We start from the raw sequence: 16,291 nt of genomic DNA, 5'->3' as shown, positions 1-16,291 counted from the left end.
TTCTGAAATTTGAGTTAGGAATAGAAACAACCAGTGTAAAAAAAAAAATAAAAATTAATCAGTATAAATTCTATAATCAATGCTAAGTATTGTAAAATATACAAAATGTGAACAATAGTTAAAATAAAATTGTTTCCAGACTAAACTGTCTACCATTATGGTTCAGTGAGAAAAATAGTATATAAAAATCTCCTTTGTACCGTATGTACATGTATGTATTTTCATTAGGCTTTTGTGATAACTGACCTATACATGCAATGCATCAAATGTGACAATTTGAACATTTTTTAAATCACTGCTCCCTATATAAGGTAAATAGTACCTTAATAATGATGCTCAGTGTCACAATTACAGATATTTGTATCTTTTCTATAAAAATGAGAGTCTGCCCACTCTACAGGACACATCAGACTACAACGTATGCTGTAAAGGGGCTCAGGAATGAAGAACAGTATAAAAAATGGCAGGTTGCTGCAGCAAGATCTTATGTTCTGTAGTGTAAAACAATGAACACACATGCACATATTGTACACACACATACATTGTATATGTATATATGTATTTTTTTTCCCTCTGTGAGCCAATGTTTCTCATCACTTTCTCTCCCTCTCTCTCTCTTTCTCTCTCTCTCTCTCTTTCTTTTTCTCTCCTTCCATCTCTCTACAATGATGCTCTTCTTGTTTTAAACCATGAAGTTACAGAAAAAACAGCATGACTACAATGTACACTGGAACATGTCATTTACAATGTACTGTAAACTTATTCTCGAACAGTCTTTGAAAATCTCAATGCACATTCATACTTGTACAGAACATACAATATTGTTTTAATTGTATCTGCATGGGTCTAATCTTAAAATCTTACAACTGTACATTGTACATGTATTATCAATGCAATCTAGATTTCTTTGAATAACTGTATACTCTGAATCAAAATCATCATTGACACAACAACATTGAGTGCCAGTTGAGTTCATGTTTAAAGGACAAGTCCACCTTCATATACATAAGGATTGAGAGAATGCAGCAATATTAGTAGAACACATCAGTGAAAGTTTGAGGAAAATTGGAGTATCCGTTCAAAAGTTACAAATATTTTAAGTATCTGCGCAGTCACTGCTGGAAGAGAAGACTACTACAGTGTATGATGTCACATGTGTATGCGTACAACTATAAGGAAAATAAAAAGAGAATTTCACAAAACTTTACTCTTTGAATATAAAGTGCACAGTTCTTCGACTTGCTACTGACGTACGATTGTATGTTAAGGGTAATATTATTCCCCCTGCCTTCTGAAAGAGAGAGGTCGAGTGTTCTTTTCTTATGCGAGAAAAATGGAAATACGTTGAATTTTCTTTATTCTTTCTTTATATCGTTGTACTCATGTGACATCACAAGCTATAGTAGTCTTTTCATCCAGCCGTGACTTAGCAGAAACTTCAAAATTTCATAACTTTTTAACGGATTGTCCGATTTTGCTCAAACTCTCACTGATGTGTTCTACTAATATTGCTGCATTCACTCAACCCACATGTCTATGAAGGTGAACTTGTCCTTTAAAGTGATTTTATGTTCCATGCAGAAAAGAGGAACTGGGATTGGAAAACACTGGCACAGTGTACAGCTGTATTATAGACACTGAACATGTACTTGAAACAATGGGGAAACCCACAGAAAACTGTAGAATCTATAGCTTCCTGTAATATATCACTATGCACCAGGCACTATCCAAACGCTGTTGGGTAATTTACTTTGCAGGCTGGGTTTCTCGTTATGAACTTTCTCGCAGGCTGCCGCACGATCATGTGCGTGTGTGTTTGTGTCGGAGTTCTTTCATCATTCCCTGATGCCACAGTAAGCGAAAATTTGCTCCACAAGAAGTGCACCGCCCGTTCCCATACTTACAATGTACAACAAGGAATGCAAAGTTGGCAGGGAAGAGCAAAGGTCTAAATACTAACTTTCAAAGAGGTAGCATTATCCTTTCAAAACTTATTAAGGTTGAAAGTGAAGAGTGTGTAAAGGGTTTTAAAGAAATTAAAAGGGACCTCCATGACATCATGTACAAGTAATCACACAAGTCTATTTAAAAAAAAAAAATGTTCTTATAGCAGAGCCCATTGATTGTAACCCTATTGTATATTTCCTAAAATTTGTTTTATGATCCCAAATTAAGTAATGGGTTGTAAGTACTGGTATAGGTTCATGTTTTGAAGTATGATATTTTGTTTGTTTAATTTTTTATCAAATAGTGAATACATTTTGAGAAATCTCATAAAAAAACAGCCACTAAGATGCTTCACTGAAATGACCAGTAGATGGTTATCAATATTTCGCAATAAACCAGGGCTACACACTAACCATTTTCCCTACTGATCCGACCTGTCCCCACTGGACCAGTAGATACCCAGTTTTTCAATTTTTAAGTGGTCCGAACCTAAAACCTACCAGTCCTGTTCTTAGTTTTCACTGCCCCCCCCCCAAAAAAAAGTGTTATTTTCCATTTTTACCAATCATGTCTAACCAGTACATTTGCAGAGACTCCAACTCTCCCGTTTTCGACGGGAGATCTCCCGCCGAAAACCCATTTTTGCAAAATCTCCCGTTCTCCCGTTTGAGATTTAATTTCTCCCGCCCTGGCTCTTTGTCACCCGTTGGAAAGGATTTCTTGCATATTTCTATCGTGTGTTGAAAAAATAAGCCTTAGATAGCACCAGAGAGCATCTAGAACCCTAGGAATTTCGCGCTTCGCACACATCAACTTTGAGTCTCCCGTTTGCTCGGGGTTTCAGTCGGGAGAATCTCCAGATCAGAAGGTACTTTGGGTTGGAGTCTCTGCATTTGGCAATTCCTGCAAAGTTACTGGTCCGCCAGTGATTTCTAGCAGCCTGAGACAGTCAGACTGACGCCAGTGTTAAGTGTTGAATATACTTTCTCGTGTGATAATTTCCCTATTTACCCATTCCAAACGGAAACCTGGGTGGCCTGCATATAAGTCTATGGGCATTTCAGAATTCAGTATGGAATGAGTTAAACTGTTAGGCCTTCTGAATGCTGCCACTCAGTTGATATCAATAGTAGAGGAGTGATGCGAAGTGATGTCATCATCGGCCACTGGGGATGTGGCTGCACTATTCTTAATTGACGAAGGAAAACAGAAGCCAACGTTTTGATGCAGGCAATTACACATACATTGATAAGGTCACCACGGCATGCTGCGTCGGGTTGTTTACGAGACAACCTTCGATGGGCAGGCGGTGTGAATTCATGCATTTTTATGCTACACATACATGATGTATAACAGTGTATGTAGTGCATCGAAAAAGAGTTTTCAGATCTACATTTTGTACAAATACATGTGCACATAATACGTACATATTTACACGATGAGTATAGCCCTGTATCATGGCTGAAAACTCTAATTCTAGACTATTAGGCAATCTCATTCATTTACTTTAATATTGGTTCAAGAAAAGAAGGAACAGTATCTTGACAGAGCACCTTAAATACTCGCAGTTCCTTTTATGTACATTTAATACATTGTACAAAGTTTTTTAATGTAACATCAGGGAGGTGTCTTCCACCTCCCTGGTAGCATACACACAAATGAACATCATACAGCTACAAAGTGTAGACGCATTTATACTCACACACACCATACACACACGTACATTGTACTGTACACTGCATTGATCTGTACTGGATTGTATTCGTCAGTGTCAATCTAGATCAGACACCAGATACAGTTGAACCTCTCTTATCCGGCCTCCCTTTATCCGGATCTCTCTATTATACGGACGCAATCTCACCGTGATTTTTTAAAAATAATTACGGGAGGAAAGGGGGATTCCCAACTCCTTGAGATCTCCTACACAAACACAATGAATTACATAATTTATACTTGATACATTTCTTAATAATTATTTAGGTAAATCATCCCAAGAATTTATAAAAGAAAATGATTCATTCTTGCAAACACGAACCTCTATTTTGGGGTCTGTACTGAGTGTAACAATGAAAAGGTTGCAGTAGTGTACACATTACTACATGTGGTACTACAATGGGCTACATCAGTACATGTGTATGTTTCTATGTACATGTATAAAGCATTGAGTCTCCCGTATCCGGCCAAATCCCTTATCCGGATGAGCCCCGGTCCCGACTTGTCCGGATACGAGAGGTTCTACTGTACATGTATTGCGCTTTCAACAAAATATTAAAATGCACAACTTCAACTGTAAATATATGTACATGTATGAGAGCAGACTGTGCACAAATTTGGGTGGGGGGGGGGGGGGGTGAGATAAACCACAAATCAGTTTTAGGCTACCAAACTATAAAAAGGGTTTTTAGTTGAGTTTAATACCACGCAAAAGGACTTATAACAATGACATCAACAAAATGAATTGAGCTTTAATGGGTACACAGCTTGTGGACAACAATACCACTAATGAGCAGTATTGAGTATTGATGCATAATACATGTACTGTCGGCATTATATTCAAAACAAAACGCTATGTGTATGGGAATGCTTAGTGCGGTATTAAAAAAAAAATGCAAATTTGGAGCTCACAGCCTCAATCAATCAATCAGTGTTAGGGCTGTGCTAGTCTGGGATCCAGACAGCAGTCTTTCTTCCTCTATGAGTTAGACCACATGAGAATACAAAGACAGTCAGATTCAAATGACTATTGGATTGAGTACTGTATGAAACAGTGCTACATGTACAGTTCACACATTGGTACAATGTAAGACTGTCATGAGGGAAAGAGGAATAGTGACAAAAGTCTGGAACCAAGACCAAAAATGTATAGCTCGCTATGCAACAGAAGGTGCACTATTGTTACATTCAAATTAGGCCTACAATGTTGTACCTTACATGTTTGCATACAGAAGTACAAGTACCATGTACATCATAGAAGTGTACAATGTACAAGGGTAGTTCAACTGTGATGTCTGCCAATGTTTAGTGTTTGCACTGACTGTTAAATTCCGCCATTAGGCTTTTGGGGAAGGCAACTTTCAGAATGATTCATCACCATAGTGAAAATAAAATTTACAGTAACCCGCAATCAATCACAGCCACAAGATTACTGTACATACTATCATATGACTGACCTCGCCATCACTGTGACAAGCAATAGGTCGCTACATTGAGGAAATAGCCAAGGTAAAGTTCAATACTACCATGTTCTCTTCCAATTGTCCTTGCCTCTCAGGCAGCACAGTAGCTACACAGTATGTCCCTGAAAAAAAATTACAGCCGGATTTCCGCGTTGATAACTTTCAATATGATTACACTGTCTGAATGCTATTTCGGGGTCTAAAAATATAACACCTTTATACCTACAATATTTTGCAGAAAACCCCATAAAATTCGGTTAAGTGGTCACAAAGAATCAACATTGTAAAGCATGTCATTGGTCTGTTTCTTCCCAAGTTTAGCAATTTGGATGCTCTTGGAACTACATTTTAATAAGGTAGTGTTTACTATTGGTAGCAGTGATTTAAACAAATGTTCGAGTTATCACACTTGATGCATATCAATTATGTACATGTACATGTATGTGCAGGTTAGTTGTACCACAAAATATCCTACCATTAAAAAAAAAAAAATCACAATATATCCTAATAGGAGATACAAATCAAATACTATATTTCTCAATAAGCCATAACTGTTGACAGTTTATTCGAGGAACAATTTTATCATAACTACATTGTACATGAATTGTTCATGTTTTGCATATTTAACAACACTTTTATACATTAATCATACTGACTAACATTTTTATGCTGATTGTTTCTATCCCTAACTCTCATTTCAGAACTATTTTCAAGCACTAAAGCTGGGTTTCTGTTTTATCTGCAAATGATAAATAATGCCTTTTAGTGTGAGCACAATGGACAGAACTTGGAGGGAAAGGATTCCTGACATGCTCTAAAGGCCCAGTCACACTGCCCAAAAGTCTCGTAAACGCATGAATCACGCAAGAAATTTGGTTGTGCGTGCTTGTGCGTCGAGAATTTTTGCTGATTTACGCGATGAAAATCAACGATGAACTGTGAAAGAATTACGGAAAGATCACGCAAAAATCACTAACAAACCACGCACTTTCAGCGCATAGGCACGCAAAGGCCCCAAATAGGGCGAATTCATTGTTGTGCGCGACGACTGAGGTCCACGGAAAACCATGCATACATTTACTCTGCGCATTATCACTAATGAACTGCGTATGAATTGCGCATGATTATGATTCGCGCATGAACACGATAGCGGCAACATTTTCGTGAACGATCACTGATATTCCATGCATATTTTGCGCATTGTTCACATAAGAACTGTGCAAACTACGAAAAAATTACGTAAAACAGCGCAATACTGCGTAAACTTTTACACGAAGCCGAATTTTGAGCTGCTCAAAACCTGGAATTGTGTAAAGCTCAGATCCGGCGCACATCGGCGGACAGCTACGAAGGTTCCAAGTCAGACAAACTCATGAAATGCACAAATCGCGCATGTATCGCATAAGGCTAGAATTTCTTATGTGATTCAAGCGTTTACGCAACTTTTGGGCAGTGTGACTGGGCCCTAACAAAGATATCCATTTTTCTTTGACCACTAAAGTAAATCGAATGGGGTTTTCTGTGTGAAAAGATGTGGGCTATATAGTTTCATACCTTCCCTGAAATTGTATTTGGATTAATTCCCGTTTTTTAAATGTTATCATTGCAATGGGTCCTGTTGTTTTTTTGTGTTTTTTTTTTTTTTGGGGGGGGGGGGGACATACGGTACATTGCACATTGTACCTAAAGAGATGCAGTACAAGTATTGGGAATTACTATTAACCCTGGCAAATGACAAGGGCATGTACAGAAAAGCAAGATATTTTCATGAAATTTTTGTGAATGGGAGCCAATGCCCTTTTTCAGTGAGGTATACTGGTATGATCTACAACACCCACATGTACACTTGTGCCTGTTATTAAAAGTAGACATCGCATTCTTTCGGAATAAGGTTTACATACTGTAATTTGTCATGGCACTGATATCAAACGTAAACTGGGGCATATCATGGTGGAATCCACCCCTTGTGTCAAAACAATAACACATTATGACATCACTGCTTTGACAACAGAGGGGGCGGGGCATCCCTCCCAAAACTGCCTGGGCGGCAACCTGAACTTTGGGACGGACTGCCCTCTATACTTGGGTATCATCCCCTAGTTTGTACATGTACATATACAAAACTTGTACACAGTTTAATACCGGTACTTGTATGTTTTACAGGGCATTGTTGTACATGTAGTCTGGGTTCCCAGACCCATGACTGTCCATCAAATGTCATAAGATATGAAACAGCAAACCAACAGAGAGGCATTGCTAGTGTACAATTGTATGGTATGTACAATGTATGTATGTACAATGTATGTTTCTATTCAACTTTAGCTGGGCTATTAAAGTGAAGAGCAAGACTACTGTTGGACGCAGCAACTATTGTGCATCAAGATCTTGCAGTGAATGTCCACTTCTAAACAGCAAAAGAAATCTGATTCAAGTGAGAAAGAAATCTCTGGAAACCAAAGTGCAATGACAGAGGCCTGCATTAAATGGTACATATACAGCTTTTTAAGTACACTTGTAGGATGGTTGCCCTGGAATGCTGCCTTTACTGTGTACACGTAGCATTCATCTTCTAATATTAAGGGTAGTCATGCATGAGTAATAGTGCATATCACTGTTGTTATTTGTCATACATTTTGTACCACGCTCTGGTATTATCCTTCACAAATTCTCCGAACAAAGTGTTTATTTGTATTTGATCAGCTTGAAACTCTTCCATCACTATGGCTACAGGATAATCCTGGGGAAAAACAATGGCCAAGGGGTGTATCAGTATCATCTGATAGACAATGTGTTTTACATTGACTGTGCATACACACTGAGTATGAGATGTGGGTGTGGTGTGACCTGCCCAGCTACATGTATGTACACTTTGTATTGAACATACGTACTGTACAGATCACTTGCATTGTTGAGAAATCGTTTGTTTGTTGCTGTTGGTGTTGCTAAAGTACATGTACATACTTGCAAAAGGATAATACAATACATGTACACATACTGTACACATGTACTACATTTTGTATGTTTGTCTGTATTATAGGGTAATCGGGTACAACGATATGCTCTCACGGCTGTTCTCTTTATTATTTCAAACAAAACAAACTGGACACATAATTGCAGCTGGTCTTTCACAAACAGCCACGATTATTATTATTATTATTATTATCATTAGTATTATATTATCATTATTATCATTATTATTATTGTCATTATCATTATTATTATTATTATCATCATCATCATCATTATAATTATTATTATCATTATGATTATGATTATGATGATGATGATTATTATTATTATTATTATTATCATTATCATTATTATTATTATTATTATTATTATTATTATTATTATTATTATTATTATTATTATTATTATAATTGGGCCACTGATATTTTAGAATTTCAAATTTTGGTGGCTGGAAAAAAAAAAAAAAATTGGTCCTAGTGTACATGTACAGCTTGCACAGTAAAAGGAAACGTCATGCAATTTATTTTGAATCCTATTGTTGGATCAAATCATGAAAAGATAAACTTTTTGATGGCCCGACATCACTTTTGGTGGCCAGGCCCAGTACCACCAGGCCAACACTTACATAAATATGTTAAGCCCTGGTTTGAGTAGTCTGTTTGGTAAACAGTAGTACTATAAAACTGGTTTTATACATTGTACATTTCCTCCCTATTTGAAATTATAACTCATACAAATGTAGATTTGTACAGTAGTTCTCTCTCCCGCTCCCCCTCTATTTGTACAAGGTGCAATAATCCACAAAGTGTATCTACACAGCGACTGATCTCTCTCTCTCTCTCCCATCCTCTATCTCTCTCTTTCTCTTTAATACCCTGTCTTCTGCACCAGGCCTGCGAATGTCATGTGCAAGGACATGCATAGTAAAAACTGGTAAATGTCAAACTCTTGGGCAGAAAACGTGGAGCCACGCTGACATGAAAATTTAGGATCGCATATCATACATGTAGCTGTGTGCGCCAAGCCCTCGACCGCACGTCACTCAGTCCAGCTAGTCTACAGTGTACATTGCGCAGACCTCTCTGACGGTGCTGATAAATGCAATGCGTGTCATGAGTCACCTGTTAATCAAACAAAACATGCCATGGTAACTGCCTTTTTTAATCACAATGAAATCCACACCAAAAAAAAGGTCTTCCAGAATTTCACTGGATGTTGCCATGTCTGATTTCAAATTTGATGAAGCTTTATAAACTGTACAGTACTTTAAAGAGAAAGTTCATTGCAATACTATGTTGCTTTTGTATAAAAGCAGAAAAATCACAAAGTACAATGTATAAATCAGCAAAAAAAAATTGGGAGAAAATCACACACACAAAAAAGAAGTTACAATGTATGAACTGATGAGGTTTAGAGTAAGACAAACTGGCAACAAGGTGTAATGTACAACTGTACACGTCTATGTTGTTGAGTGAAATTTGCCGCACGCAAAATGTCACTAATTTCAATTTTCTAAAATATTTTTGCATCTGATGGGCAGAAAATTTTCATACCACTGTATTTGCTGAGGAGGACATGCAAAAACTTATTACTGTTATTACATTAGATGTATAAATCAAAAACATACATGTATTTCAAGAAAATATGTGACTTTTAGTGAACACATACATGTATTGTAGCATAGAGAGCAGCTCGGTATCTACACTATGTACCGGTACAAAAGGTACCGTGTATGTCATATAGAGTTGTCTTTGTTTTGCTAGAGCTGTGAATTTTAACAGTTCATAATTGTTTTTTTCAAGTGTGTGTCATTTTTCCCCTCAAATTTTCACAGATCTACTTTTTCTGGATTTTTTGTTTTGTTTTGTTTTCATACAGAACAACATGATATCAGTATATCACGATGGAATTCCCCTTTAATGCTTGTGAAGGCAGATTATTCATCAACACCCTGAAACCACTTTGATGCTGAACGACAATCCAGCTGAGTCGCTAGTCTGATCATTCAGACGTGCGATTAAAGCTAATCCCTCTCTTTCTTTTTTATTTTCTTGTCAATGAGTAGAAGGATGAATCCGCTGCTATTCTTTAAAGAACTGGTCACAAAACTTGTATAAAACCAAAGTCTGCATCTCATTGGCTTGCTAATGTTCAGACCCTGTACCTGTAAATACAGTTTGATATCATATTATTGCCTCAAATGTATGGAACTGAGTGTTTGAAAATGGTCACAATCCTACACACAGACACATGCCTACAGTGTACACACACTATCTGTACAATCAAGAACACTATTGTGGGACACACATTGTATCCGGGACACACACAAACAATCAAATTGATGCCAACAACCATCACTTCTAGTGATAATTTCTAAAAGGGAGAAAAAGAAGAAACACAAAACCTAGCCTGTAAATACATGCATTACAAATTTGTATATCATAGTTTCAGTTTGAAACAAAAAAAAAAAATAGTTTAAACACCATGTACTCGTATAATATTATGTACAATGCCTGGTACAATAGATTGCTTCAATAATGTATTCAAATTCTATGCATGCTTTGTTCACAAAGCTTGTTGAAGGCTTGCCCTCAACAACCACTGTATACGCCACTTTATATTTAGCGAGTCTAATTTTTTTGCAAAGTGGGACTTTTCCGACAATTTCACAAATGGCTATATTCGCGACTGCAGAATACAAGACAGAGACGTGTAATGCGTGCACATTACATTCATGTCGGGATCAGAGTTAACATTTTCCTGTGTTTTTACATTAAATTAGCGAATAGTATCCAACTCGTGAAATTTGCGAAAATAAAACACTCGCGAAGTATTTAGCATATGTGTACACGGTATACAGTATATTCATATAAATTCCTGCCAAAGAAGTTTAATCGGAGGGAGCAGGTGAATGGGATGGTTGGTTACTACGGTGATGCTGTAGGAAAAGAAACATCCATGAATATTAATTTGTATCATGTATCACGTGTGCATTATGGCATGAGATGAGTCACCAAGTATAAACCACACTGATAAACAACACAACAAAGTCATACAGATGCACCAGGTATTAAAGCATGGTTCAACCATCTGCCTGGTGTACTGTAATAAAATGACTATATGTACATGTACAATTGTATGAGTGTGCATTAATGAGGGTTCCACTTCCCCTGTCCTTTTGAGTGCTATGAGAACAGCGCAGTGTTCCCCTGCATTTCCTGGCCAGATTCACATACTTCCCCTTCAGTACTTATTCGCTTTTAAAAGAAAAATCACACTACAGTTGTAATCTACAATATGTATCAGGTGCAATATTCTGTACAAAAGGTTTACAATAATATGCAAGTCATAAATGTCCAAATACTATCCTTTAATAGCATTGCATTGCATTGCAAAAAAAAAAAACAAGGAAAAGTAGAAATTACGCAGTGCGTAATATATGTCCCCGCCGGAAGTAGCATTTTGCAGCAAAATGTACAATACAGGTAAAAAAATCAAGGTCAAAGGTCAAAGAAGTCAAAGGTCAAAATTCTGTGTAGAAGTTTTGAAGCCCTCAACTAGCGCCATCACAAAGCAAACGGAATCGAAATCTGGTTAGAAATGGCGAAGGAGTAGCATTTTGTAGCAAAATGTACAATACAGGTCAAAAAATCAAGGTCAAAGGTCAAAATTCTGTGAAGAAGTTTTGAAGCCCTCAACTAGTGCCATCACATAAAGCAAACAGAATCGAAATCGGGTTAGAAATGGCGAAGGAGTAGCATTTTGTAGCAAAATGTACAATACAGGTCAAAAAATCAAGGTCAAAGGTCAAAGAAGTCAAAGGTCAAAATTCTGTGTAGATGTTTTGAAGCCCTCAACTAGTGCCATCACATAAAGCAAACGGAATCAAAATCGGGTTAGAAATGGCGGAGTAGCATTTTGTAGCAGTATGTACAATATGGGTCAAGCTCAAGGTCAAAGGTCACAACTGAAATTCTGTGAAGAAGTTTCAAAGCTCCCATGTAGTGCTATCATATAAAGCAAACAGAATCAAAATTGGCTCATAAATGACAGAGAAGTAGCAAATTGAAGATTTTGATCACACACAGACGCACACACGGACAGACACACGGACACACGGACACACGGACACACACACACGTACGGAGCCCGTTTCATAGTCCCCTGCTCGAACTTGTTCAGCGGGGACAAAAATGATTGCTACAATTGTAAATAGTATTTGGGGATGTATGCAAAAAACTTCACATTTTGTAACTATAGTGCATACAACGGTATACAAATTACATGTTACTGTATATTCAATGGTAGACAGCAGTTATTCTATTGGTAAATGATTAACCATGCTTCTGCCTGGTTGGTATAAATTTGATAAGTGTTATTAACACTCTAAAAGATGCAAAGACCTTTGCATTACTTAATCTTGAGCTGAATCAATACAATACATTATCATTATTATTATCATTATTATTATTATCATTATTAATGTTATCATCATCATCATCATCACCATTATATCATACTATCATTATTATCATCATTATTATCCTTATTATTACTATTATTATCATTATCATTATCATTACTACTGTATTATTATTATTATTATCATCATTATTATCATTATTATTATTATCATTATTATTTCTATTATGACTTTGCTACAAACAGCCATTGCCCAGTCTGAAGTCATCATCTGCAGTTTATTTACAAAATAGCTAATAAAATAAAAGAAACTATTAACTTGAAGCACATTCCACAATATGCCACATACACAAGTTGTACTGCTGTTTTCACTGTACACAATTCTCATTCCTAAAGTTTCAAAATGAGTAGTAATCGTACATTTTGAATGTTGCACATGAATGCTCTGTACGTGTACTGTATATTTGTACACTTATTATACACTTGATCACTGAAATATGATCACACAGTGCACTCTATGGCATTTTTCTTGAATTGTAAACTGATATTGTACACTGTACATGTACACTGTACACATGTACTTATCTTTCCTAGGGTTTTCCTATTTTTATTTTTTTAGCCAATAAAAAGTAAGCAATCCCACCATTCAAAGTTAATCTCTTTGACAAGAGAATAATTCTGTTAACTCTCTTGAATTATCCAGTACAACAGACAGTTTCCAGAATGCAGACTTTTATGATATTGCTCAGATTTCATGCTACTAAAGAACAACAAAACAACTGGCCTACATGTACACTATGTATGACTACTGGGGTAGGCCCTGTCAGATTGCTTCATCTGAGAGAGCAGGCATGGCACCATACGAACAGCACATATTATTGATGATATATCGAAGGTGCAATTTGTGTTGAACTTGAGAGGGCCACTCATGTATTTTACCTGAATTCTGCTGCCCCATGCCTCGTGAATGCACAGGCCTGCAGGCCACAGTTGAATAGAAACGACACACATGTATGATTCGTTCCTATACACATGTGGTATTGTGTGTCTACGATACATACTGTACATGTATGCATAGCATACACGCAAAGGTCTTCTGTGTGGAGTCACTATTGGCTGCACCACACAAGGAATACTGTACGAGCTGAAATTTTTGTGGTTTTATTTTCGCGAATTTCGCGAATCGCCTTTGAACCGCGAAAATAACAAAGCGCGAATAAGTACAGTGTACAAGTTCAGTTAGACCCTCGCAACCGCGAAATTAACAACACACGAAAATGTCCTCCAAATAGCAATTTACGAAAATATCTGTACGTGAAAATTTCAGCTCGTACAGTATTGCTTTATAAACACGTACACCGTACAGTGTAACATGAATTCAACTGCACATTTATTATTTCCTTTGAAAGCAAGCACACTATTTCCTTTCTTATAAAATGTCCTCCAATCATATGTCACTGTTTACTATAAAGTTTGCTTCATTTTCCTATTTTCTTTTTTCTTCCATTTCTGCTTGCAATATTATATTTCTAACTTCCCTTCCCACAGCCTTGTGTGTTACATCCTCAATTACACTGCTTTCTATTTGAATACTTTCACAATGTACTAGGTATTTTAAATGTGCATATACGAATGCGATGCAAATCGTTTTTCTCTCTCTTCTTTCTTTCTATAAAACAACAACAACAACAAATTGTTTGTGATGCACTAGTACTACAAAGCTATAAAGACAAGTGTACAATGTACACATACAAAATGTAGGCTAGAAAAAGAGAGGTTGCCTGCCTGTGAATACAAATTGTAGCTTTCTTCATCCACACACACTCCACAATGCAAGCATTCTATCTCATGGGACACCCATGACAAACACTCTCATGATACGTACATGATATACTGTACTTGTGTACATGTACAATGTACAACTGTAGTGTAATATGTAAACTTTCTTAGTTTCTACACTAGCTACATCGTGTATGTAATGAAGCTACATTGTATTACACTTTAATGTACTGTGTAGATGTGCAGACAGACTGTATAACACCCTGTATAAACACACACACACACACACACACACACCTGTACACACATGAAACATGTACATTACCCTGTACATGTGGTACATGTATGTATGTTCTGTATTTCTGAGGTTCATTTCCCATGTATGGGCAAGGCTATGTACACATACACACGTACATGTACATCATACATGGTTTGTGAAGTTCAAATTCATGAGTCAGAAGGGAGGTGCATGCACTGACTTGTACAGTTTGTAGCATTGTTCAAAATTTACATTTCATTTTTTTTTTTACAATATTCTGAGAAACTTACTTTCATCAGCCTGTGGAGCTGAAAGGATGTCGCTGTGCTTCTTCTTCACCTCTTCCACATTTTTGGAAATCTTGTCTATGCTATTTCTGATCTCTTCCACCTGAAAGAATCAACACAGTCACACATTTATTTTCACTTTTTACACACAATTACGAAAGACATGTTAAAACATACAAACACAAATATAACCCTGCTCAGATGGTCAGGCATACAATATATTACACTGGAGGAAACAGCAGTAACAACAAAGCAAACAGTGATGGAAGTGCACTGGATTGACATTATGGTCATCAGTATACTGTAATAGTGTAGAAGTGTTCTCATGCTGTATGCAAAACAATGCATTGTACTGTACATGAAAAAAAAAAACAAATGTGTGCAATGAAAAATATCACATTGGACTACAAGGATTAACATTAAAGTAAGAAATAACATCCTTCACTGTATGCACACAAAGCTCTTTGTCCTTCCGTTTCCACACATTAATGAAAACAATGTGTTGTAATTAAAAAAACCAGTCGACATGTTTCAAAGTTAAATACATTGTACATGAAGGTAAAGCTAAAACTATTTGGACCAAACTGTATACCGGCCACATATGAAAAAATTATTAAAAAACATAACCCATCTTCCCCATACACTTTACACAGACAATCTGCATAAGTCTTTCCGTTACCGTCCTTCCGTTACCAAACACACATGGACATTATGTGGTCTAATTAAAAAATAAGTAAACATATTTGAAAGTCAAATATATTCCATTATAGCTAAAACTATGGCAATTAGACTGTATACCAATAAATTAAAATACATATTCTTGTAGCTCCATAAACTTCACAGAGTTTTGATAAAAACTAATTTGCCTGATAACCCATGTCCATTTTGATGTCCTTCCGTTACCGACCTCATTAATATGCATATTTCTTAAATTCTTTAGCAGGTATGACAAAAATTTCGGTGGAAATTATAGTCTTTGGCTCTGGTAATACATCTCTATACTTTGAAATGCTGTATCCATCAAACTTTTCTTAGAGTACTTTTATAAACTGTGAAAATTCTGTCTGAATGTCCTTCCATTACCGTGGAATTGCCCAAGAGTACAACTGTACAATTGTAATTCTACAACTGATAATACACTGCACATCATAGGGAATGTGCACTCAAGATCAACACAAAGTGTCATTTTAATAGCAGGAATGACCATCCCAACACACCAAGCCCCTCCAGACTCAGTGTTGATACAATTTGTATGCACTGTACAAAAGTGTGATGATGGCAGAGTCAAGGCTAATGCACTTTATTGTTTGATTTTAATAGCTACAGTACACTTGTATACAGTGCACTCCTGTTTACATTTATAACAAACACAGTTATAACATAATTCTCATTACAACAAAATCAAATCCAGGTCCACGAATTATCATTATATATGATTGAATATCTTTGTG

The 16,291-nt window shown here is 36.6% G+C and overlaps 1 protein-coding gene across 3 annotated transcripts in view; it reads right to left on the bottom strand.

Annotated features, from left to right (window-relative positions):
- Positions 1–16,291, bottom strand: part of LOC139711637 (syntaxin-like) — a 95,631-nt gene that overhangs the window by 67,198 nt on the left and 12,142 nt on the right. For all 3 annotated transcript variants that reach the window (XM_071623513.1, XM_071623500.1, XM_071623507.1), the window contains exon 3: positions 14,844–14,943. In XM_071623513.1, the coding sequence (XP_071479614.1) occupies positions 14,844–14,943 (100 nt within the window). The remainder of the gene's footprint in view (positions 1–14,843; positions 14,944–16,291) is intronic.

The sequence above is a fragment of the Diadema antillarum genome, unplaced genomic scaffold (genome assembly GCF_040938485.1).
Source record: "Diadema antillarum isolate AM-2024a unplaced genomic scaffold, OU_Dant_1.0 scf00000040, whole genome shotgun sequence".
Lineage (NCBI taxonomy): Eukaryota > Metazoa > Echinodermata > Echinoidea > Diadematoida > Diadematidae > Diadema > Diadema antillarum.
Note: the sequence above shows the minus strand (reverse complement) of the source record. Positions and strands in the feature narration are given on the sequence as shown.